The 23,247-nt window shown below is 43.4% G+C and overlaps 1 protein-coding gene across 3 annotated transcripts in view; it reads right to left on the bottom strand.

Annotated features, from left to right (window-relative positions):
• Positions 1 to 13,493: 13,493 nt before the first annotated feature.
• The window catches only part of COPS3 (COP9 signalosome subunit 3), a 33,256-nt gene continuing 23,502 nt past the window's right edge, over positions 13,494 to 23,247 (bottom strand). For all 3 annotated transcript variants that reach the window (XM_037068803.1, XM_037068804.1, XM_037068805.1), the window contains 4 exons: positions 21,353 to 21,439; positions 15,383 to 15,496; positions 14,149 to 14,229; positions 13,494 to 13,815 (listed from right to left, as the gene is read on the bottom strand). In XM_037068803.1, the coding sequence (XP_036924698.1) occupies positions 13,762 to 13,815; positions 14,149 to 14,229; positions 15,383 to 15,496; positions 21,353 to 21,439 (336 nt within the window). In that variant the 3' untranslated portion in view covers positions 13,494 to 13,761. The remainder of the gene's footprint in view (positions 13,816 to 14,148; positions 14,230 to 15,382; positions 15,497 to 21,352; positions 21,440 to 23,247) is intronic.

Below are 23,247 nucleotides of genomic sequence, written 5' to 3'. Positions count from 1 at the left end.
CCCCACTCGTGCCCCGACTCCTGCCTGTACAGCCCCAGCCACGCCCGCCACGAACTCTGGGAGCCCCGAGCCCCAACGCAACAGCAGCAGCGCCGAGTCCGGCCCACGTGACCGCACCGGGCTGTCCCATGAACCCAGCGCACGGGGGCGCGCTAGCCATCGGAGCGCCGCCCAATCGGCGGATCAAGCGCGGCCCCGCAAGGTCCCACGCCCCGGATCAGACCGCCAGGGTAGGGTCTAGCAGAGGCCGGAACAGAACCTGGAGCCAACGCCGCGCACCGCCCCCTTCCGTGGCCTGCATTCCAAGCCCCCACCAAAAATCCACAAATGGTTCAATCCGTACTGGTGGGGACTACCGGAGGAAACCATTTCAAGAATGGGGGGAAATGCTTAAATTTTAAAAAGCTTTTTAAGCGATTTGAGGGGAAATGTAGCCATCCTAAGACTCCTGAAAGAAACAGAATGTCTCAGAGTTGTAACAAGCACTGTAATTTAAAAGTTGATTTTTAAGCCGTTGGTGTTTACTAAATTGCCCACAAAGCCGTTCTCAGTGAAACTTGCAGACAGGCGGCTGGAAGGCGGTACGACTGGCCGCCGTGACTGGACTCGCGACGGCAGTGGGCGGCCCCTGGGGCCTCCAGGTGGGGCGGAGCTAGGGTGAGCAGCGGCGCCGTGTGTTTGTGCCCTTGTCTGCCTACGAGCCTTGGCGGTTGGGCGGAGTTCTTGAAATATACTACTCGATTATTTAGTAATACTTCGTAAAAACCTCGGCGCCTGTTAACCTGTCCGCTTAGAAATTAGTGTTGCAGCCATACGTGCACGATGTACTGTAGGTCCATGGAATTAAGAGATTCCGACCCGCGACCCGCTGTGCGCCCTTCACCCTGAGCCAGCCGCCCTGGCTGGGCGGGGTGTCCAGAGTGTGGTGGTTCTGAAGCTTTGGGAAAGAACATAAGCCATCCTAAAGTATAAGTGTGTGTGTGTGTGTGTGTGTGTGTGTGTGCGCGCGCGCGCGCGTGCGTGTTTAAATCGTCGAAGTCACTTTCTTTCAATTTCTGTGTTATGCTGAAGAGATGAAATGAGGAAAGAATGAAAATGCAATTTGTTTTCCACCTTCTTTTACCGGTTAAGGAGTAGGAGTGAAATTCGGTTAGGCATTGCCTTTATAGGTTTAATTATTCTTACCAATCCAATTCCTCATGATACCAGACAGCACAAACCTCATACAGGGGTGGGCAAAAGTAGGTTGATAATGATACAGGGTGCACCAAGGGGGGCCGCCCAGAAGAGGGATTTGGGTTGGGGGTCCAGAGCTCAGGGTATCCAGGAAATATTAAGATGTTCTCACTGCCCCCCCCCCCCAGGTGTCAGTTGTGGGAAGGGACAAATGGAGCAGGGCCATTGAGAGCTGTTTTGCATAGCAACAGTTTTGCAGCTAACCTCTAGAATGGTCATTTAACATATCTATAACCTTTGGCTGGTTTCATAGATATGTTAAATAGCTGTGGCCGGGGTTTTGAGCCAGGGAGAAGGGAGTGGCTTCTACCCAGGATGGAACTGGGGGCTGATCCTCTGAGATAGTGCCTGCGTGAGAGCCTTGTGGCTTTAGCAGAGAGGACCCCCCCCCAGCTTTTAGCCAGGTGAGGGGGAGAGCCACACTGTTTTGGAAAGATGTAGACCCCTGTAGCCTTTAGGAGAGAGAGCCACGCTCTCTCTAACAGAATTAGGACACCCCCCCCCTCTTTCCCAGGTGAAAAAGGAAAACCATACAGCTTTGCCAGAATGGAGATCCCTGCGGCCAGGTGAAGAAGACAGGCACTTTTGGTGGAGTGTGGACCCCTGCAGCTTTGGTAGAAGAGGCCCACACTGCTTTGGGGCACTCCCTTTGGCCAAGTGGCCTGGGAAGCAGAAGAGACTTTGACTAGAACTTGGTACAATGAACTCTTGCCAGTGGAAGGTGCCGCATTGTTACAGAACAAGGGTCCGAGGTGGGGGGGCAATACTTGGCCCACCGAGGGATGCCAAAAACTGCTTCAGAAAACAGGGGCCCCTCCCAAGGACAGTATACTAATATCTATTAGGCTCTTCTGTCCGCCGCCAATTGGAAAGACATCTCTCAATGCCAGAGATTTGTGAAAAGGAAACGAAATGTTTATTTAATGCTATTCAAGCCTAATGCCTTCCTTAAAATATTGACGTCCTTAAGGGTATACACCTACACACACACAGCGCTCCCTTCTCCCACTGTCCCAACTCTGGGTACCATAAATCAGGAAAAGAGCACATGTCCGTTTTTCAGGTCGCTGGCACGTGAGCTGTGTCGCCTGTCCAGGCGAGATCTCCAATTAATCCGAAGTCATGTGGCACCTTTCACTGGCAAGAGTTCTTTGTACCAAGTTCCAGTCAAAGTCTCTCCTAGTATCCAGGCCACTCAACCAAAGGGAGCACGCCAAAGCTGCGTGGGCCTCTTCTACCAAAGCCGAACTCTACCAAAAGCGCGTCTTTCTTCTTCACCTGGCCGCAGGGATCTCCATTCTGGCAAAGCTGCGTGGTCTTCCCTGTCACCTGGCCAAGAGGGGGTCTGCACTCTGCTGAAACCGCGTGTCTCTCCCTCGTAATGGCTACAGGGGTCTACATCTTTCCAAAACAGCGTGGCTCTCCTCCTCACATGGCCAAGAGGGGGTCCTCACTCTGCTAAAGCCACATGGCTTTCAAGCAGGCACTCTCTCTGAGGATCTGCCCCAGTTCTCGCCTGGGTAGCAGCCATTCACTTCTCCCTGGCCCAAAACTTGGCCACAGCTATTTAACATATCTATGAAACCAGTTAAGGGTTATAGATATGTTAAATAACCATTCCAGAGGTTAGCTGCAAAACTGTTGCTATGCAAAACAGCTCTCAATGGCCCTGCTCCATTTGTCCCTTCCCCCAACTGACACCTGGGGGGCGGGGCGGTGTTGAGGACATCTTAATAATATTTCTTTCCAATATTCCTATACACTTGAGTTCTGGACACCATTCCAAATCTTTTCTGGGCCCCCTCCTGGCTGCACCCTGTATCAGCATGACTTTGGATTAATTGGAGATCCTGCCTGGACAGGCGACACAGCTCACAGTGCTAGTGACCTAAAAAACGGACATGTGCTCTTTTCCTGATTTACGGTACCCAGAGTTGGGACAATGGGAGAAGGGAGCGCTGTGTGTGTGTGTGTGTGTGTGTGTAGGTGTATACCCTTAAAGACTTTGATATTCTAATAAAGGCATTAGGCCTGAATAGCATTAAATAAACGTTTCGTTTCCTTTTCACAAATCTCTGGTATTGAGAGATGTCTTTCCAGTTGGCGGTGGACAGAAGAGCCTAGTAGGTATTAGTATACCATCCTTGGGAGGGGCCCCTGTTGTTCTGTAGCAGTTTTTGGCATCCCTCGGTGGGCCAAGTATTGCCCCCCTTGGACCCCCTGTTTGGTAACAATGATAATTAATATAATAACTAATAAATCATAATACAAGAGTAAACTTTTTTAAAGATTTCACTTATTTTTAGGGGGGGTGGAAAGAGAGGGAGAAACATCAATGTGTGGTTGCCTGACATGAGGCCCCTGCTGGGGACCTAGCCCACAACCCAAGCATGTGCCCTGACTGGGAGTCAAACCAGGGGCCCTTTGGTTCATAGCCCATGCTCAATCCTGTAACCTACACCAGCCAAGGCAGAATAAACTGCTCTGCTACTCACAACTGTAAACCTCATAGACACAACAGCACGTGATGACCAGAGGGAAAGGTGGGGGAGGAGGTGGCAGATAAAAGGGAGATGAAAGGTGACAGAGGAGACTGGACTCGGGGCGGTAAACACACGATCCAGTGCACAGATGACGGGTGATAGAGCCGTACACTTGAAACCTACACAATTTTATTAACCACTGTCACCCCAATAAATTCAATAAAGAAAAAAAGTAAAAGACAAATATCATATGGTTTTATGTATACCACAGAGGACCCAAAAGCCAGAATCATCTTTTGAAGGGCAGGCCCCTGTGGCACAGGCCTCCCCCTGCTAGGGGAGTGTTCTAGGAACCCATCTACAACAGTGCACCAGCTGGCATTGTGAGAGAATGCATTCCACGTCAGTCAATTTTTTTAGACTCTTTTGACTCATCTGCCCATTTCATGATGGGTGATTTACAAATGCACTTGCCCCCACCACACTCAGTGTTCAGCAGTTTTTGAACAAAAACAGCATGCCTCCTGTGCCCCACCCTCTCTATTCACCTCATCGCTAGGAGACTTAAGGTGAAGAGTCCTCAAAGGAAAACATTTGCTGGTGTGGAAGAGGTGAAACAAAAAAATGGCAGAAGCACTAAAAGGCATCAAAACCCATGTGCTCAAAGACTGTTTTGAGCAGCGGAAAAAATGTCTGGATAGGTGTATTGCATCAAATGCAGTGTTTTGAAGGTGACTGAAGTTTAAACACGTAAGAATAAATGTACATTTTTTTATAAATAAATTCCATTTGGGGGGATGCTCCCTTGTATATATACTCTAAAAAATACAATAAACAAACACAGAAACAGTCATAGGTACAGAGAACATTTTGATGGTTGCCAGATGGGAGGTAGGTTGAAAAGAGAAAGGGATGAACATGTGCAAATTGCCGGTTATAAAATCAATCATGGAGCCCTGGCTGGTGTAGCTCAGTGGATTGAGCGTGGGCCTGCGAACCAGAAGATCGCAGTTCGATTCCCAGTCAGGGCACATGCCTCGGTTGCAGGCTAGTTCCCAGCAGGGGATGCACCAAAAGCAACCATACATTGATATTTCTCTCCTTCTCTCCTTCCCTTCCCTTCTAAAGATAAATAAATAAACTTAAAAAAAAATAAAAAAATAAAATCAATCATGGACCCTGGCTAGTGTAGCTCAGTGGATTGAGCTCAGGCTGCGAACCAAAGAGCCGCCAGTTGATTTCCAATCAGGGCACATGCCTGGGTTGCAGGCCAGGTCCCCAGTGGGGGCCATTTGAGAGGCAGCCACACATTGATGTTTCTCTCCCTCTCTTCCCCTTTCTCTAAATAAATAAATAAAATCTTTTAAAAAACTTAAAAAAACAAAATCAGTCATGGAGATGTTAATATAGCATAGAAAATATACTCAATAATACAGGGTGGAGCAAAGTAGGTTTATAGTTGAGAGTACACAAAATTTTTTCTTGTATCATTATTATTGTACTATTTTCCATATGAACTGTAAACTTAATTTTGCCCCACCCTGTATTGTGGTAAGTATATATGGTTTCAGATGGGTACTAGACATTGAGTGATCATTCTGTAAGTTATATAAATGTCTAATCACTATGTTACACACCTAAAACTAACATAATATTGCATGTCAACTATAATTGGGAAATATTTTAAAATTATTTTAAAACAGAATAAAAGATTTTTTGATGCTTTTCTGCTTTTCTACTTCTAAACTGAGAGGCTTAATTGAACAGGTGCTGATAGCTGTGCATCCAGGCTGATGAGAGCTTTAGGGACACCTGTTGCCAAGACCATAGGTCAAAGTCAAGTCAAGTCTCCTTGTGCAATTTCTTGTGGTGGCATTTAGATATGTCTTCACCAACCTATGGTCTCACGCAGCTACAGAATACAGTTTGGCTTTATCTTTGAGTCAAATCACCATGGTATTGAATCAGTTTGCAGTTTCGGGAAAAGGAGGTATGTTTCATTTATAAGCAATTGGATCTAATCTTTTTAATCACACCTCATTATTTTAAGGTGTAACCTTGTTATGAAAAAAAATTAACCTAGGTTTACCTTTCTCCCAACAATCAAGACAATGCTCCATGTTTTCCGGCATGTTTGACAGTGTAGGGTGTGGCCAGCTGCTGGAAGGCAGCAGACAGTGGGTAACAATCTCGGAAGGAGGGACTCATATACACCCTCTAAGTCAACTCTGCATAAGAAGTGTTCATCCAGTTGCAAGCAAGAGCTATTAGTGGTAGTCCAATATTTTCCCTTAAAAAACGCACTATTGTTAATTCAGCATTGTTAACACAGCAATTTTAGAAAGCTTTTAAAAATTAGCCCCCTTCCCAATTAGAATTCAACTGATAGAATTTTTGTTTTAATGTAATACTCACTATTTTTAAGTTATCAAATGGTTTCTTGTTAGTCTAATAATAACTTTAACAGTACATTATGCAAAAGTTCTCTGGTCTCAACTTTTTTTTTTACAAAAATTATAGAGAGAAAATCACCCCATAATTCTAAGATATAATCACTGTTGTTTGATATACACCCTTAAGTAAAGATTTTTTAATTTTTTAAAAATATATTTTATTGATTATACCATTACAGTTGTTGTTCTATTCCTCCCCTTCATTCTCCTCCACCCTGCACACCCCCTCCCCCACCATTCCCCCCCTTTAGTTTATGACCACATGTCTCAAGTTCATTTGATTCTATATTTCCCCTACTATTCTTGCCCTCCTCCCTATTTTATACCTACTGTCTATGCTATTTTCTGTACCTTCTCCTCCCTTCTCCTCCTCCCACTCCCCTGTTGCTAACCCTCCATGTGTTCTTCATTTCTATTGTTCTGCTCCTGATCTAGCTATCTTCTTGGTTTGCTTTTGTTTTAGGTGTGGTTGTTAATAACTGTGAGTTTGATGTCCTTTCACTGTTCATATTTTTAACTCCTTTTTTTAGATAAGTCCCTTTAACATTTCATATAATAAGGGCTTGGTAATGATGAACTCCTTGAATTTGATCTTATCTGACAAGCACTTTATCTGCCCTTCCGTTCTAAATGAAAGCTTTGCTGGATAGAGCAATCTTGGATGTAGGTCTTTGGATTTCATGGCTTGGAATACTTCTTTCCAGCCCCTTCTTGCCTGTAAGGTGTCTTTTGAGAAATCCACTGACAGTCTGATGGGAACTCCTTTGTAGGTGACTGTCCCCTTATCTCTTGCTGCTTCTAGGATTCCCTCCTTCATTGTAATCTTGGCTAATGTAATTATGATGTGCTTTGGTGTGTTCCTTCTTGGCTCCAACTTCTTTGGGACTCTCTGAGCTTCCTGGATTTCCTGGTGTATTTCCTTTGGCAGACTGGGGAAGTTCTCCTTTATTATTTGTTCAAATAAGTTTTCCAGTTGTGGCTGTTTCTTTTCCCCTTCTCGTATGCCTATAATTCGGATGTTGGAACGTTTAAAGATGTCCTGGAGGTTCCTAAGTCTCTCCTCATTTTTTTCTTAATATTTTATTTATTTATCTTTAGAGGGGAAAGGAAGAAGGAGAGAAGTAACAATGTATGGTTGCCTCTCATGTGTCCCCTGCCGGGAACTGGTCTGCAACCCAGGCATGTGCCCTGACTGGGAATCAAACCACGATCCTCTGGTTCTCAGGACCGTGCTCAATCCACTGAGCTATACCAGCCAGGGCTCTCTCCTCAATTTTTTCAATTCTTGTTTCTTTATTCTTTTCTGGTTGGATGTTTCGTTCTTCCTTCTGGTCCACTCCCTTGATTTGAGTCCCAGTTTCCTTTCCATCACTATTGGTTTCCTGTGCATTTCCCTTCCTTTCAATTACTTTAGCCTTCATATGTTCCTCTAATTTGTGGCTAAAATCAACCAGTTCTGTGAGCATCCTGATCACCAATATTTTGAACTGTGCATCTGAGAGGTTGGCTATTTCTTGGTCGTTTAGAATTATCAGCTCTGGGGCTTTGAGTTCTTCTTGCGCCGTATTTTGGACTGTTCGTGCCTTTTACATGAGGAGCTGAGCCCTAGGTGTTCACCAGGGCGGGGCAACTGGTCTCTGGGTTGTGATGCTGTATGTGGGGGCGGGGTCAAAGGAAATCAATGGCTGTTCCCTCTGTCTTCTCCCACCGCCAAGGCCGCGCAGTCCGTCTCACTGCTTGCTCCTTTGCTAGGTTTATCTGCGAGAGTTAATGTGCAACTGAGGTCAGCCTGCCCTGCACCCTCACTGGGTCCGTGATGCTACCCCGGCTGCCTGCGTGCCTGGGTCACCTGGGTCAGGGGATCCTTCCTGCCCGATCCTGTTCTGCTGCTGGCTCCGCCCCTCTTACCATCCGGTTGAAATGCTGCATCTTTGTTTACTAAACCTTTGTTGTATTCAAACTTGGTTGTGGGAGAAGGCACAGTGCTTCCACCTACGCCTGCATCTTGGCGGAAGTCCCTCAACTTTTGATTTTAGGAATCAGACAGGAAAGGAGGCAGATAGGATTTTCTTTGTTCATCATCATTAGGTAATTCAACTGCCCCAAAAATGGTAGGCCACCTAGTTTCCCTACTTACAAATACCATATCTGATTTCCTGGCCATTTACTTTTTCTGGGCCCTTTGCAAGTGCTCAGACTTCTGTGCAGATGTTTTCTTCTCAGATTGGCTACCATTTCAAGTTGCAACCCAACTTAGGACTTACAAACCCCAGGGAAGGAGCATGGGGAAACACAGGGAAGAGGGCTCTCAGAGGAAACCTCCCCTCCCAACCTCTCCTGACCTGTCTTGGACTGGGAGGAGCCTCAAATAAGGCCTGAGAGCTTTCATGCAGGGTGGCCACGTGACACAATCACAGGCTAATGGATGTAAGCACAGGTCTGCAGAGCACTCCTGGGCACCTTTCCAAATACAGGCACTGACCCATCCTACTCCATGAGCCATCTTTTGGATTTGACTGTGGGTAAGACACCTGGAGGTGCAAAGGCCATCTTGAAACCACGAATGAGAAGCATGAACTGAAAATGAACATTCTAGAGGCTGAAGTGGTCAAGTTAAATGAGCCAGGGTGCCTGGAAGCTCTGGTCCTGCATGCCTCCCCCAGACCATTTGTAACGAGAGATAAACAAACCAATTGTTTTTAAAAATTACAAACCCCAAAGTAAATCTTTGAAAAGGAACTAATCAATACAACTTGTACATTGGCAAAGAAAGGAGGGAACTGAGCAAGATAGGTCCACCAATGAACACCAATAATAAATAGTTCAGTGTACCTAAAAACCTGTCTTCAACTGCTCCTCTGCAAAATTATTTGCTAGAAAAGTAAAAGTACTTGACCCTTAGTAAGAGAAGTATAATTATTCTCTTAGTAAGGCTAGCTGGTATCTTTCACAGTGTAACAAAGTTATGTAAACAGCGCTTTAAATGGAGCCGGAGCCGGAGCCGCCACACCAGAGGAACTACTTTGCATAGCATGCCTGAAACCTCAGAAGGTTAAAGCAGGGCAAAATAACCTTGGGACTGGGCCTAAGGAATGCAGGGTCCCAAAGATATCCTGTTTGCAAGGATAACAAGAAAGCAGATATTAGGACTGTAGGACTAATGGCTAAGAGTCTGAAATTAAAAACCTTTAGAACGAGCACCGCCAATGGTATAGCTTATCTGCATCAGTAGAGATGTCTTCCTTCTATTGACATCGTCCCCCTTCCGCCCCTCATGAATAGCCCTTGTCTTTGGCTCCTAATGAAAACATACTTTGGGATTCTGCCTGAATCAGTGCTTCCTGAGTAGCTATTCTTTTTTGATGTCAAATAAATATGCTTGTTGCCTCTCACTTTGGCCTTCTCTATTTAGGTTCTTGACTGTACTTCTCTATAAAAGTACAGTCATACCCCAGTACTCATCGGCTTCAGAACTCGTCAAACCACGTACTCATTGCATTTTGATGAGAAAAAAATGTTTCACCACTTTGGGCTTGCTCAGGACTTGTCGCACTTGCTTGAACTTGTATGAGTCACAGTGCTGCCCTGTAAGCGAAAATGCTTCATTGTTCTGTACTCATGAGTTTCAGCACTCCTCACGAGTTCTGGAATGAATTAATGACAAGTACCCAGGTACCACTCTAAAGTTCTGCTACCTAGCTTAGGTTTGTGACAGACCTAGGCAGGCCAAGGAGGAATGGAAAATTACCAGGCAGGAAACTGCACCGCGGGAAACCGCCTGCCAACATTACCCAGGACAAACAGACTCCTGGCTAAGACTGGGGTCTGGGGTCGGCCTATCTGGCATAACAGGATGCAGCTTTAACTTGAGCTTGACAAGGTGTATCAAGAACAATGGTCAGCAGATACTGCACCCAGCAACCAGCTCTAGCCAGACTCTGACACCCTAACCAGTTACCCTTCGTGGGTTTTGCACTTGAAAACCCTACCCTAAGAACAACTGAGTGAGTCTTCACCTCCCTTGGTTGGCTCCACTTTCCCCTTATTCCCCATTAATAAATCCTGCTCCTTGGCTCGATGCGTGTGTCTGGTTTCTTGAACAACTCCACCCTAGCAACTGGGGATTTTGATTTACTAAATAAAGTGTCATTCATACATGGCAGAAAAATCCCTCTACCTTATTGTCCACTCTTTGGCTCAGAAAATACTGCCACTTCAAAAACAATGCAACCAGATGTTTCTTTAAAGAATACCTTATACCAGTATATCCCAAACTGGAGCTCTTTCAGACCAAGCATATACATTAAGAAAGCATATTAAAAGTTAAACATTGTCCCTTTCAGCATTTTACTCAGTACCAATTTGAATAGAAACACACAAAATTCAAGTTCTCTTCCGTCTCATAGAATGCACTGCTGGGTCTTCCTGGGACTGGTGCTTTATTTTGGAAGACTATTAATTATTGATTCAATTTCCATAATAGGTGCAAGCCTATTCAAATTGTATGTTAGGTATTTTTTAAGTAAACATTTTATTGAAGTACAACCCACATAAAGTACTCCAAATTTCACAAAGTGAAGACACCTGTGCCACCAACACCTCACTCGTGGGTTAGAGCGTCACCAGACCCAGGAAGTGCGAACCCCTGCCACATAAATACAGACATCCCCAATTTTTTAAAGTTTGGATCATGCCACTTGACTTTTACAAAGGACTTACATTAGTGTATTTCCATTCACTGAAAGAACTGAAGAGGATTTTCACTTTTTTGAAAAAAGGTGGATAGTGAAAATAGTGCTCAGCATTTATTCTACAGCAGTGAGGCATTGAAGCAGCTCACTGCGCTTCCACAGCCTGTGTTTATTCTCTCATTCCTACTTGCACTACGTGTTAGTGTCATTTTGTGTTTGGCTTTCTTTTAGAATTTTTATCTATCTATCTATCTATCTATCATGTCAGTATTATGTATTGTTTGGTTTAACTTGGTATGCTATTTGGGGGATCTGGAAAAACTAGAATCTTTTTCCATAAAATTACCAATGGTAATTGCTTCTTTGCTTCACGTCATTTCAGCTTATGAAGGGCTTCATAGCGATGCTCTACTTTTGCAGAGCAAGGAAAACCTGTGTTGGATTCTGAGGACAATTATTCTCATTAGTTTAGAGTACTTAGTAACATTTGAAATTCCCATGAAAAGACAAACTTGAAAAGTCCTCAGAGAACTGTTAGGTCCTTTAATGAACATCATCCTTGGGCCTCAGAAACTACCTTAATTCCCTCAGGCAAACTCACTTTCTTCCGGCACCACCGAAATGTTACAGGTATTCATAAGTAAACATGTTCAGAGTAATTTGCTGCTGAGAATTAAAGAAAGAGCTAAGGCTGTCTTAACTAGTCACAGAAAGATTCAGTAAGCAGGCTATGCAGCATATAGATTCTGGTAACTATTCAAAAACAGGACAGAGACACAGCTAGGCAACAGATTTTTCAGGGGCAGCATGTATTAAGTCTTATATTCCCTTAATAACAAGGCCACCCATCATCTCCTTGACCACATAAGATTTTGAAAAATAACTCTTGTCAGAAGACAAACCACTCCAATTTCTTTTATAGAAATGATTTAATAGATCTATTAACCAGGAATTTGAGAAGGAAAAAGTTGGGGAACAAAGGGAAGAGATAGAATTTAGAAAGTTGGAGGAGGTGCCCCAGGGAACAACCCCCCCCCCCCCCCCCCCCCNTAGAAAGTTGGAGGAGGTGCCCCAGGGAACAACCCCCCCCCCCCCCCTGCCTGTGTGGGAAGGTGGGTGTGCACGTAGGAGTGGGGGAAGCACTCCGGACCTCTGTTGCACATGAAGCTGACCAGCAGGGGTCCTCTTTTCCCCCCTTTCTGCTCTGCCTCCTGCCAGCAAAAAAGAAAGGTGGTCTGCAGGGCTCTAGCCCCAGAGTCAGAAAGTAGAATGAAGGTGGGCGTAAAACAGGTTACAGCCAGCTCTCCAGGTAGCAGGAGGCCCTAGCACCACGCCCCCTTTGAGTGCAATTTCAGAATAATGTTATGGTCTAATAAACCTGTTTTGAAATATACTTCAAAAACAGATACTCATTAGAAGGCAAGAGTTACTCTTTACTTAAATAGTTGCAACTGGCAGGATTTTCAAACACATTTTAGGTGGTTTTAATTCAGATCCAGGTAAATCAGTTATCTAATTTTGTTTTTTAAAAAGTCTGTGATTCACTACACTGATAAAAGATTTCCATTAAACGTTTTCTTTCCTAAGGACAGGAATGTGTAAGTGGAAATGATGCAGCTCACGGGCAGTACTAATTTGAGCTAGAGAACTTGAGAGTTTGGATGAGGGGTCAAACCCAGCCCTCTGCCCACTTTCATGTGTTATTGGAAGATTACACTGTCATTTGTATTTCCACTGTCTGTGGCAGCAAAGTAGAATAGTCACCACATTAGGACCACATGACCCCCAAAGCCTCTATCAGGGGCAACTTTTTTACCTTGACTCATGGGACTTGTTTCTTTTTGTAAATAATGAAAATGTGATTGACTAAGCAAGTTGACATATTTAGAAAGTGAATGTTTCTATTGAGAGAAATGTTTCATTTAATCCTCACTTATGGGCAATCTTACTGATTTTAGACAGAGAGGAAAGGAGGGAGAGAGGGAGAGACATATCCATGTTAGACAGAAACACTGACTGGCTGCTCCCTCACACACCGCGACCAGAGACTGAACATGTGATCTAGGCATGTGCCACGACTGGGGGTTGAACCCACCACCTTTCAGTTACGCTATGATGCTCCAACTGAGCCAGGACAAGAAAAACATTTTTTAAGGACCAAATACTAGTTTAATATGACCACACTTTTCAAAGGCTCCACCCCATTTGGGGGCTAAATCAGTAAACCCTAGTCAGAGGCATCAGAATTCTATGGAGGCGGGATCATGAACATAATCAAAATATAGCTGTGTAGCTGAAATGAAAATGTGTCTAGAAGAGAGTTCGGGAGGCCTGGCACCTGCCGCAGACGCAAGCCATTCTCAAGACTGGGAGTGTGGACAGCACACACTGAAGGTGAGACACAGTTCATACTGTCACTAAAATGCACGTCAATTCCAATCATAAAAAATTAGCTTCTGCCTATGGACTCTCCTAGTTTTCATTTTATTTTACTTTTAAGGAAACTGATAATCAACTTTAGATCCAAATCTTCCAAAAGCTTTTAAAATCTAAGTATTTCTGTTCAAAATGTAAAAAACCCACAACTTTTCAGGTGGGAAAAAAAGTGATACAAAGACACATCAATGTTTGAGTAATTTAAAACAAAAAGGTAGATTTAATGCAGTAACAACATTAATCTGAGGATAAATAAATCCACAACAGACTTTAAAGTTGAATTTTTTTTTCCTTCGCAGAGAGAATGGTTTTCTGAAAGCACACAGGACTGAAGAAGCCAACACAAACCGGAATTCCCTTCTGTCCAGGTGAAACAGGTTTGGTCCTGCCTGCTGCCCTCCTAACACTTGCTACCGGCCAAGGTGAGCGCTTCTCTTGCTTCAATCAGGATGGCCACTTGTTTCAAGAATAACTGGATGGTTTGTTACCAGAATCATCTTCTTGTGATCCCATGCTCTGCACAGGAAGAGAATGAGACATTATATTTGTTTGCCCTTGTCCAAGCGGCACACCCGGGCCTCCCTGAGGTCAGGCCCCTGTGTCTCTGTGTATAGAACTATCCTGCTGCACCGTCGTGGAGAGGAAGCAATCCCGGGTCCCCCCAACGTGTTCTCTAAGCAACTTCTAGTCTATAGGCTGAAAATGTCCTTACCAGTCTCTGGAAACTTAGTGATAAAGGTTCTCAAGAACTCCTGGCAATTGAACGTTCACCCTGAAATTGAGTCCACATTCTTCCTCCTCTTCCACCCAGCCCACTTCTCATTAACGAGGAGAACCTGAATCAATAACCTTTTGCACAAACTGGGGGTTCACGGTGATCTCCTGGTCCATGGCCTTCAGCCGCTCGTCCAGCTCTATGCACTTCAGCATCTGTGGACAGACATGTTTAGGGTAAGGGTGAGCAGGTTTAGGTTCACCGCCCCTTGACCTGAACCCCTGGGGCTACACTGGTTTTGGAATCAGAATTTTTGAGTTCAGAAATTTAATACAGTACAAATACTGTGCCTACCTAACATCCTAGTAGGATCTAGGGTAGCACCCTATAATCAAACACATTATTTCACCGCACATTATTTCATGTGCAGTGAAAGCTAAAAACATTCATACTAAGCACAACAAATAAAGACTATATATCATTTCAGGTGACATTTACCATCAAATGAGTTACCAAAAAAAAAAAAAAAAACAGTTTTCAGAATTTTTTTCTTTCTTTCTTTTTTTAAAAAGATTTTATTTATTTATCCTTAAAGGGGAAAGGAAGGAGAGAGGGAGAGAAATATCAATGTATGGTTGCCTCCTGTGCATCCCATGCTGGGAACTGGCCTGCAACCCAGGCACGTGCCCTGACTGGGAATTGAACCATGATCCTTTAATGTGCAAGCCCGCGCTCAATCCATGAGCTACACCAGCCAGAGTTAGAATTTTTTTTTTCTGATTTTGAATTGCAACAGGGATTGTGGAGGTATACTCTGCATCTCCTGTGTCCTGTTCATTTCCCAAAGCAGGGCTAAGGAACAGAGACCACCCACACAATGCCAGCTCATGTCCGGAGCCCAGAGTGGCCCCCTTGCTACTTTCCCAAAGCAGCAAGGCCTCAGAAGCCACAGGGGTGGCTGCTCTAAGGCCATGGCTGCTGCCCAATCACGGTGTCAGGATGGCTTTCCTCTCTCACCCTACTCTCGACACCATTGTTTTCTGACCTCCCAGCCTGGAATTCTGAGCATATTTCACCATAAAGATGGACTCTACATTAGAGGTGGCAGTTGGGTGTGGATGAAATTATACTCATTATAAGATGTTCTTAGAAACTAGTTGAGAACTACCTGTATTTAAAACTAAAATTATCTGTCTACAGCCATACCACCCTGAACGCACCCGATCTCCTCTGATCTCGGAAGCTAAGCAGGGTCGGGCCTGGTTAGTACTTGGATGGAAAAACTAAAATTATCTGAGAGCAAAGGGACAGTACTTCAAATACAACACCTCAAACATCAATCAAAACAAACGAACACCTGGCACTCACCTCCTGGTCAATGTTGTGGAGCATAGCTGGGTTATTGTACTTCTCAGGGTTATCATGGAAGCTGACCATGCCATCCTTCTGGTTAATGCTGGCGAAAATTTCACCATCTTCTATCTACAGCAACAACAACAACTACTATATCAGGAAAACAGATTAGGCCTGAACATCTGTGAATTCACAGTGCTTCAATACAAAGAGGGGAAAGCACAAAAGCAGTAAGTAAATACATAAATCTGTATGTGTATTTTTAAGTACCAACTGTTTATTCAACAGGTGTTTACTAAATACCTCGTATGGTCTAGGCACCATTAGTGATGCTATGGAATGCAAAACTGACACTTATAAAAACCCACACCTTTAATTTTTTAAATTGTATTTTATTTTACATGTGAGGTAAAAGTCACATAATGCAAATAAACCATTTTAAAAAATGTATTGCTGTTCAATTATAGCTGTCCCCTAAATTAACCACTTTAAAGTGAACAAGTCAGCGACATTCAGCACATCTGCAGTGTGCAAGCACCACTGCTCTCCAGTTCCAAATCACCGTCGTCACCCCAAAGGGAGCCCCACACCAGGGTGGGGGGGGTTAGTCACTCTCTATTCACCCATCCGTCCTCTCAGCCCCTGGCAACCACGATCTACTTTTTTCTCTGCTCTGGATTTGCCTCTTCTGGGCATTCCTATAAATGGAATCATATAATACGTGTCTTTCGTGTCTTGTATCCCTTAGCACAATGCTTTCAAATTGCACTTATTATTGTTAAACATTAATTTCATTATATATAACTTACATAGCCCTTGCATTTAAAAAACTGAAATGCTAACATATTTTTGTTTCACCTCTGTAGAAACTAGTTTCTGGTCCTTCAAGAAAACTTTTCTGCCAATGCTGATTCTAAGGTAGTTTCACGGTCTATGCTCTTTCTTTGCATCAGTGACTGCAGGCTTATTTGACTGGTCCAAATTCTGTCCACGAAGTTAAAAAGTGACAAGTAGCAGCCGTGTATTGTTATTCCTAACGAACTGCTCCACAGCGTGAGAACACCTAATTCATCTGTTACCGAGCTCCCTGCACTGGCCTCCCCTCTCCAACCTCAGACGGATGAGATGCAGTTTAATTGGTACAGCAGTCAGCCCAACCATGTCAGACAGAGAGCTGCCTCTTCAAAAAGGGAACAGAATAGATCCAAATGAAATGCAAGCCCAGGTTCACTAGAGCAGAGCCTTTTATGATAACCAGAACTAGAAACAACCCCATGTTCACCTGATAAGAACAGAACCCTGAAAATGCACGAACTAAAACTACATATGACATTGTGTATGAATCTCATAATGTTGAAGAAAAAAGTAAGATCCCAGAAAGTGTATACTGTATGTTTCATTTTATAGTTTAAATAAAGCTCAGAAACAAACACAACTAAGGTAGGATGCTAGGAGTCAAGATGATAACAGCCTTCCTAGCCAGGAGCAGGTGGGACGCTGGCACGAGGTGTCCTGGGGTCTGGTGACACTCCAACCCGCAAGTGAGGTATCGGTGGCACAGGTGTCTTCACTTTAGGAAAATGTAATTAACTTGTACTTTGGAGTACTTTCTTTTATGTGGGTTATACTTCAATGAAGTGTTTACTTAAAAAATACTAACATACAATCTGAATAGGCTTGCACCTATTACAGAAATTCAATCAATAATTAATAGCCTTCCAAAACAAAGCACCAGTCCCAGGAAGGCCCACCAGTGCATTCTACTAGACAGGCAAGGAAGCAGCAGGTCCAGTCTCTTTTGGAGAGCAGACGCAGAGGGAGCACGGCCCCCCTCGGGCCGTGAAGCCAGCGTCACCCTAATACCAACTCCAGAGACATTACAAGAAAACTGTACGATTTTCTCTCATGAACATAAATACAAAAACACTCAATGAAACACAAGCAAATCCAACAATATGTAAAAAGAATTATACACGAAAACCAAGTGGGATTTATCCAGGTGAACAAAGCCAGTAAGACAGGAGGTAATCAATTAATGCAGCTCATCATGTTAGCAGGCTAAAAGATCATGATCAAACCAACACACACACATAAAGCATTTCATAAAACCCGATATCCACTCATGATAAACACTCCCAGTAAACCTGGGAGACAGGGAAACTTCCTCAACTTGATGAAAAATATCTTCAAAAACCTGAGAGCGAGTGTCATAGGGTAAGAAAACTGAAGCTCCCCTACAAAGATCAGTAACTAGGCATCACACCACCCCTTTTCAATGCTGTACTGGAGCTGATACAGTAAGAGATGAAAATAAAATAAAAAGTATATGGATGGTAAAAGAAGAAACACAACTGTCTGTGTTCACAGTGTGTTTCTACTCAGAAAATGTGGAAGTGTCCCCACCACTAAACACTCCTGGAACCAGTAAGCAATTACAACAAGGCTGCAGGACACAAGCTTAATCTACAAAAGCCACCTGCTTCCTATATACAAGTGATGAACAAGTGTAATTTGAAATTTAAAATACCCTTTACATCAACATCCCTCCCCCACCAAAATGAAGTACTTAGGAATACGTCCAACAAATATCTGTAACATCTATCTGAGGAAAACTAGGAAAGTCTGATGAAGAAAATCAAAGAACTAATTATTGGGTTGGCCAAAAAGTTCATTTAGTTTTTTCCATACGATGGCTCTAGTAGTGCTTAGTTGTCTTCAACTTCATTTGAAACAATTTATTAGACTGTACGGTGACAGCTGTGCATATCAGCACATATTTTTAAAAAACTTATCAAAATTGGTGAATTTTTGCACAGCCATTTTAATATTGAAGGTAGAAGAAGATATGTAACACTTGAGGTACTATGCTTTATTATTTCAGGAAAGATAAAAATACAACCGAAATGTAAGAAAAGATTTGTGCAGTGTGTGGAGAAGGTGCTGTAACTGATACAGTATGTCAAAAGTGCTTTGCGAAATTTCTTGGCACTGTGACATTTTGGCCAAATAATCCCTTGCTGTGGGGCTGTCTTGTGCACTGGAAGAGGTTTGGTAGCCACCCTGGCTTTTACCCCCTAGAAGCCAATAGTGGGAGATAGCCAACATACTCAATCCAAATCAATCAAGTTATTGGTGAAAATGAAAAATGTGTCTTTTATTTAACAGAAAAAATGAAATGAACTTTTTGGCCACCCCAATAAATTGAGAGCTATTTCATCATGTTCATGGATAGGAAGACAATGTTATCAAGATGTCATCAATTCTTCCCAATTTGATCTATAGATTCAACATAATCTGTCAAAATCCCAGCAAGTTATTTTATATTGACAAATTGATTCTAAGGTTTATATGGAGAGACAAAAGGACACAGAAAAGCCAACATAAGATCAAGGAGAAAAACAAAGCTGGGAGACTGATGCTGCTTGACTTTAACACTTACTATAAAAGAAAAACAACAACAACAAAAAAAAACTTATTATAAAGCCACAGTAATCAGGACAGTGTGGTATTGCCCACCCCCTAACCCCCCAAAAGACAAACAGATCAATGGAACAGAACTGAGAGCCTAGAAATAGACCCACAGAAATACAGCCATTGGATCTTTGACAGAGAAACACAGGCAATATAATGAAACAAAGACAGTCTTTTCAATAAATGGGGCTGAAACAACTCTGCATACAGAAAATTAATCTAGATACAGACCATACACTTGCCACAAAAATTACCTCACATGGATCACAGACCTACACGTACAACACAAAACTAGAGAACTCCTAGAAAAGAACACAGGAGAAAACCTAGCCTTGCAGACCTAAGCATTCGACCCAGCCACCACACTTCCTGGTACTTACTCAAGTGAGTCAAGCACTTACGTCCACACAACAACCAGCACATAGATATTTATAGCAGCTTTAGTCACACTGCCAAATTCTGAAAGCAACAAAGATGTCCTTCAACAGGTGAGAGCATAAACTGTGATATATTTAGGCAATGGATATAAAAAGAAAGGAGCTATCATGCCATAAAAAGACACTGAGGAAATTTCAGTGCATACCCTGAAGTAAAAACAGTAAATCTGAAAAGGAGACATACTGTATGATTCCAACCATATGACATTACGGCAGAAGCAAAAATATGAGACAGTACAAAGGTGGGTGGTTGCTGGGGGAGGATGAATAGGCAGAGCACAGAGGGTTTTAGGGTGGTAAAAACATTCTGCATGAGACCACAACAATGTAGACATGTCATTACACAGGTGTGGGCAAAAGGTTTACAGTCATTTGTATGGAAAATGACACGCAGGCTAAATAAACAACACAAAAATACACTGTGTTTCACATGCTCACAACTGTGAACCTAGCTGCTTTTGCCCACACCTGCACATTTGTCCAAACCCACAGAAAGTACAAGAGTGTACCCTAATGTAAACTATGTACTTTAAGTGATGACAATATGTCAAAGTGCGTTAATCAGCTGTCACTTACGTACCACTTCAGTGAGGGATGACGATAATGGGGAAGGCTATGTATACGTGGGGATAGAGGGTGAACAGAAAATCTCTGTACCTTCCCCTTAATTTTGCTTTGAACCTCAAAATGCTCTAAAAAAATTAAGTCTTAATGAAAAAACATCCTGCCCTCACGGATATTACACTCCAGGGCAAGATTTTTCAAGCTTGGCAGCACTGACATTACAGGCCGGACACCGCCTCGCTGTGCAGGCGTTCCACACACAGTAAGATGTTTAGAAGCAACCTGGCCTCCACTCACTAGCTGCAGGTAGTCTCCCTGCTGCTGTGACAACCAAAAATGTCTCCAGATATGGCCAATATTCCATGGCGGACAAAACACCTGCCAGGCTCTGCCTGGGTTGGTTATGCAGTGTTCAGAATCCATCCCCCTGCCCTTTGACCCTCCAAAGCACCCTGCAAACTCCCGTGCCCTGGCTGGTGTCAGAACCACTGGTGTCTCTTCTCACTCATCACTGAGGAGTGGGTCCCAGGAGACCCTATGGCTTACTCACACCCTACAACCCCTGCAGGGTTAGCAAGGTGCCCTGAACAGATACTCCGAGGTTGCTGAGTTAGTTGGACAAGGTGTCTGTTTGGGATATATGTGTGATTCGAGGGTTGGGCTGAAGGGAAACCTCAAAACATTTGTAAACTGAATGATGGAAATAAAATACTCCACTATCACAATGGAAAACAGTTTCGTGACTCCCCACCCTGATGTGGCAGTGCATCTGAAATCACAGGAGAGACCAATAGCAGAACAATGTAGAATGCTGACTTCCCACACATGAGAGCTGTCTGCCCTGAGCTGACAATATAGGTTTGTTTTGGTGGGTCCGCTCAGAGCCACGTATGTCCTGAACAGGTAGGCAGATTACAATATACCACCTTGGTGGGTTATCATGCAGTCAGCCAAAGGATGCTTATCTGAATTTAGGGAGTGGGGAGGTACTACTAGAAGCGATAAATGGGTGTGTCATGTATGCTGGTCGCATCTGGCCTCTGAGGCTGGGTGCTGAGCACCTGGGCTCCTGCTCTGGCAACCTTCCTCCAACACTGCTTAACATGTGCGAGGGCCCAGGTCTGGCCGCCGCCTTGCTGAGCAGGCCTGTGCCAGGGATGGAAGCAGTGCCTGACCTGCACATGAGCACAAGCTCGGGACCTTTTCATGGACCAGCACAGTGAGTAGCACTGTTTTATGGCTCTTTGTATATCAAACATTTCACGAGGTTTTTAAATGATGTTTACGGAAGCTGACAATGAGCACAAAGAGGAAATACCATGTAAATGATAGGATCACTATGACTGGAGAACCCCATAGATCACAAGGAAAAAAAACCAAAGTATCCATAGGAGTTAACTTTGGATGTTCCCGATCCCCTTTTCTTTTTTCATATTTTCCATAATGAACCCCTGTTACTTTTGTGAAGACAAAAATCCACTAATAAGTTTTATAAAAATGAGAATATACTTACCATGTGTAGCACATATTTTTCTGCCTCCTGTGGTCCAGATAATTGTACCCGACTTGCCATATCTTGTAACGATAGAGTTAAAAAGGTCTGAAATTTCAGAGTAGAATTAATCACAGGTAGAAACAACTGACAAAAGAAATTTTATTAAATGTGTACAGAGTTCTAGTAAATCATTGAAAATTTGCTTTCCATTACTGTACAAAATAATTTTTTGTTGTGAGGATGACTTGAAATGGATGAACCCAGTAGTTTTAGTCATTAGTTTTCTAGAATGGCGGCTGCTAGAAATGTGTATATCATACACACTCTGCGACCTGCCTGAAACAACGCGTGCCAGGTTACTCACCGCGGCACTGTGCGAGAGCGAAAGGCGGGAACCCCCTGCATGCCCACCAACAGAGGAATGGCTCAGGACAGCACATCCTCATTACATTAAGTGCCTACTATGGCCTCGTAAAAAAATTAGAAAGTGAGAACTGTTTATGAACTGAAAAAGAATCCAAGGTATGTACATCTTTAAACATACAAGTGCATGCTAACATCGGAGTAGGAGAAAGGTACAACTGCGTATGAGGGTGAGAGACAGTGGCACTGAGGCGCGCAGACACGCTAGGAGCATGAACAAGGCACTGGTGGCACTGGGTTGCCTCTGGGTGAAGAAAAACGGTGGCTGGGATACATGAACTGGATGGAAATTTTGTTCTGTTTTTTTTTTTTTAATGTTGTATTGTCAACCTATTACCAATTAAATAAAATATATGTAAGTTCTTCAAAATTTAAAGCTAAAATGTCTAAATAAATGGAGGCTCAGAAGGAAACCAGGGACGTGATGAAAATGCCTGTTTCAAGAACATAATAAAAGAGATTTTTTTAAAGAAAAGCCATCAATATTTAAAACAATGGCATTCTCAAAGCAAGACACATTAGAACTCCTATCTTGAAAAGTACTGACAAACCAATGACCACAAATAACCTACATGTACTTTACTTTGAAGAATAGCACCCAAGAAAATAAAATGATTGTTAATTTTTAAAAAGTACCTAATTAGTTTAACACAAGGAGAATTCAAAAGTGAACATTCTAAATACATAGACCAAATATTGTCTTATTTCAAAGTAAAGAGAAACTGCTACCCAGACGTCCACCAGTAGGGGGCTGGCTGCATAAACTAGGACCCGCCCACACAGCAGACTCCTGTGTAGTGACACAGGTAACTGTGGTACAGGCTTAAGTCGCCAAGAAAGAGGTGAAGACACACTGAACAAAAAAAGCAGAAGACAGAATAGCATGAAGAACACGATCTCAATTACATTTAATTGGGAGTTTCTATGTAAGCACATAGATAGGGGACAGAGAAGAGGAATCTTGAAAACTGCCCACCGAAGCATTAACATGGAGCAGACTTAACCTGCGTGGGATGTCCGCTTGTCCCTAGCTGCCTTCCAGACTGCAACGCTATGGGGTTAGGCTCTTGTCACCAGCACAGACACATAGTCTACCTGATGAGACTTCTGGCCACCATCAGAGAGTTCCCAGACATGCCCTTTGATGACACTATCCCTGCCAACAGCAGCCACAAGGCCCTCTTCCCTGTCCCCAGGCAGTGCTCATCACTCAGGGGACTCAAATCCCCCAGGAGTCAGCACTGGCTTTTCCTGTCCGTCTGGTCAGACTCATCCAGACCAAAAACCCCACTTTCCTACACAGACTTCTCCATGTATAAACATATTCCTAAGGGATGAACTGAGGTGGTCACCTGCTTCACAAAACAGGTGACAGTTGCTTTTTGCAGTGATGCCTACTTACTAGATTTCTTAAGGTCTAATTCTTTTTAATTTTTACTCGCCTTTTTGCAATTTAATGTTGTGAGGTATACCATATTTTAACCTTGGTA

This window comes from Sturnira hondurensis, unplaced genomic scaffold, assembly GCF_014824575.4.
Source record: "Sturnira hondurensis isolate 20B ecotype Veracruz unplaced genomic scaffold, ASM1482457v3 Scaffold0018097, whole genome shotgun sequence".
Lineage (NCBI taxonomy): Eukaryota > Metazoa > Chordata > Mammalia > Chiroptera > Phyllostomidae > Sturnira > Sturnira hondurensis.
The sequence above is the reverse complement of the archived record's forward strand: the minus strand, read 5'-3'. Positions and strand labels throughout refer to the sequence as shown.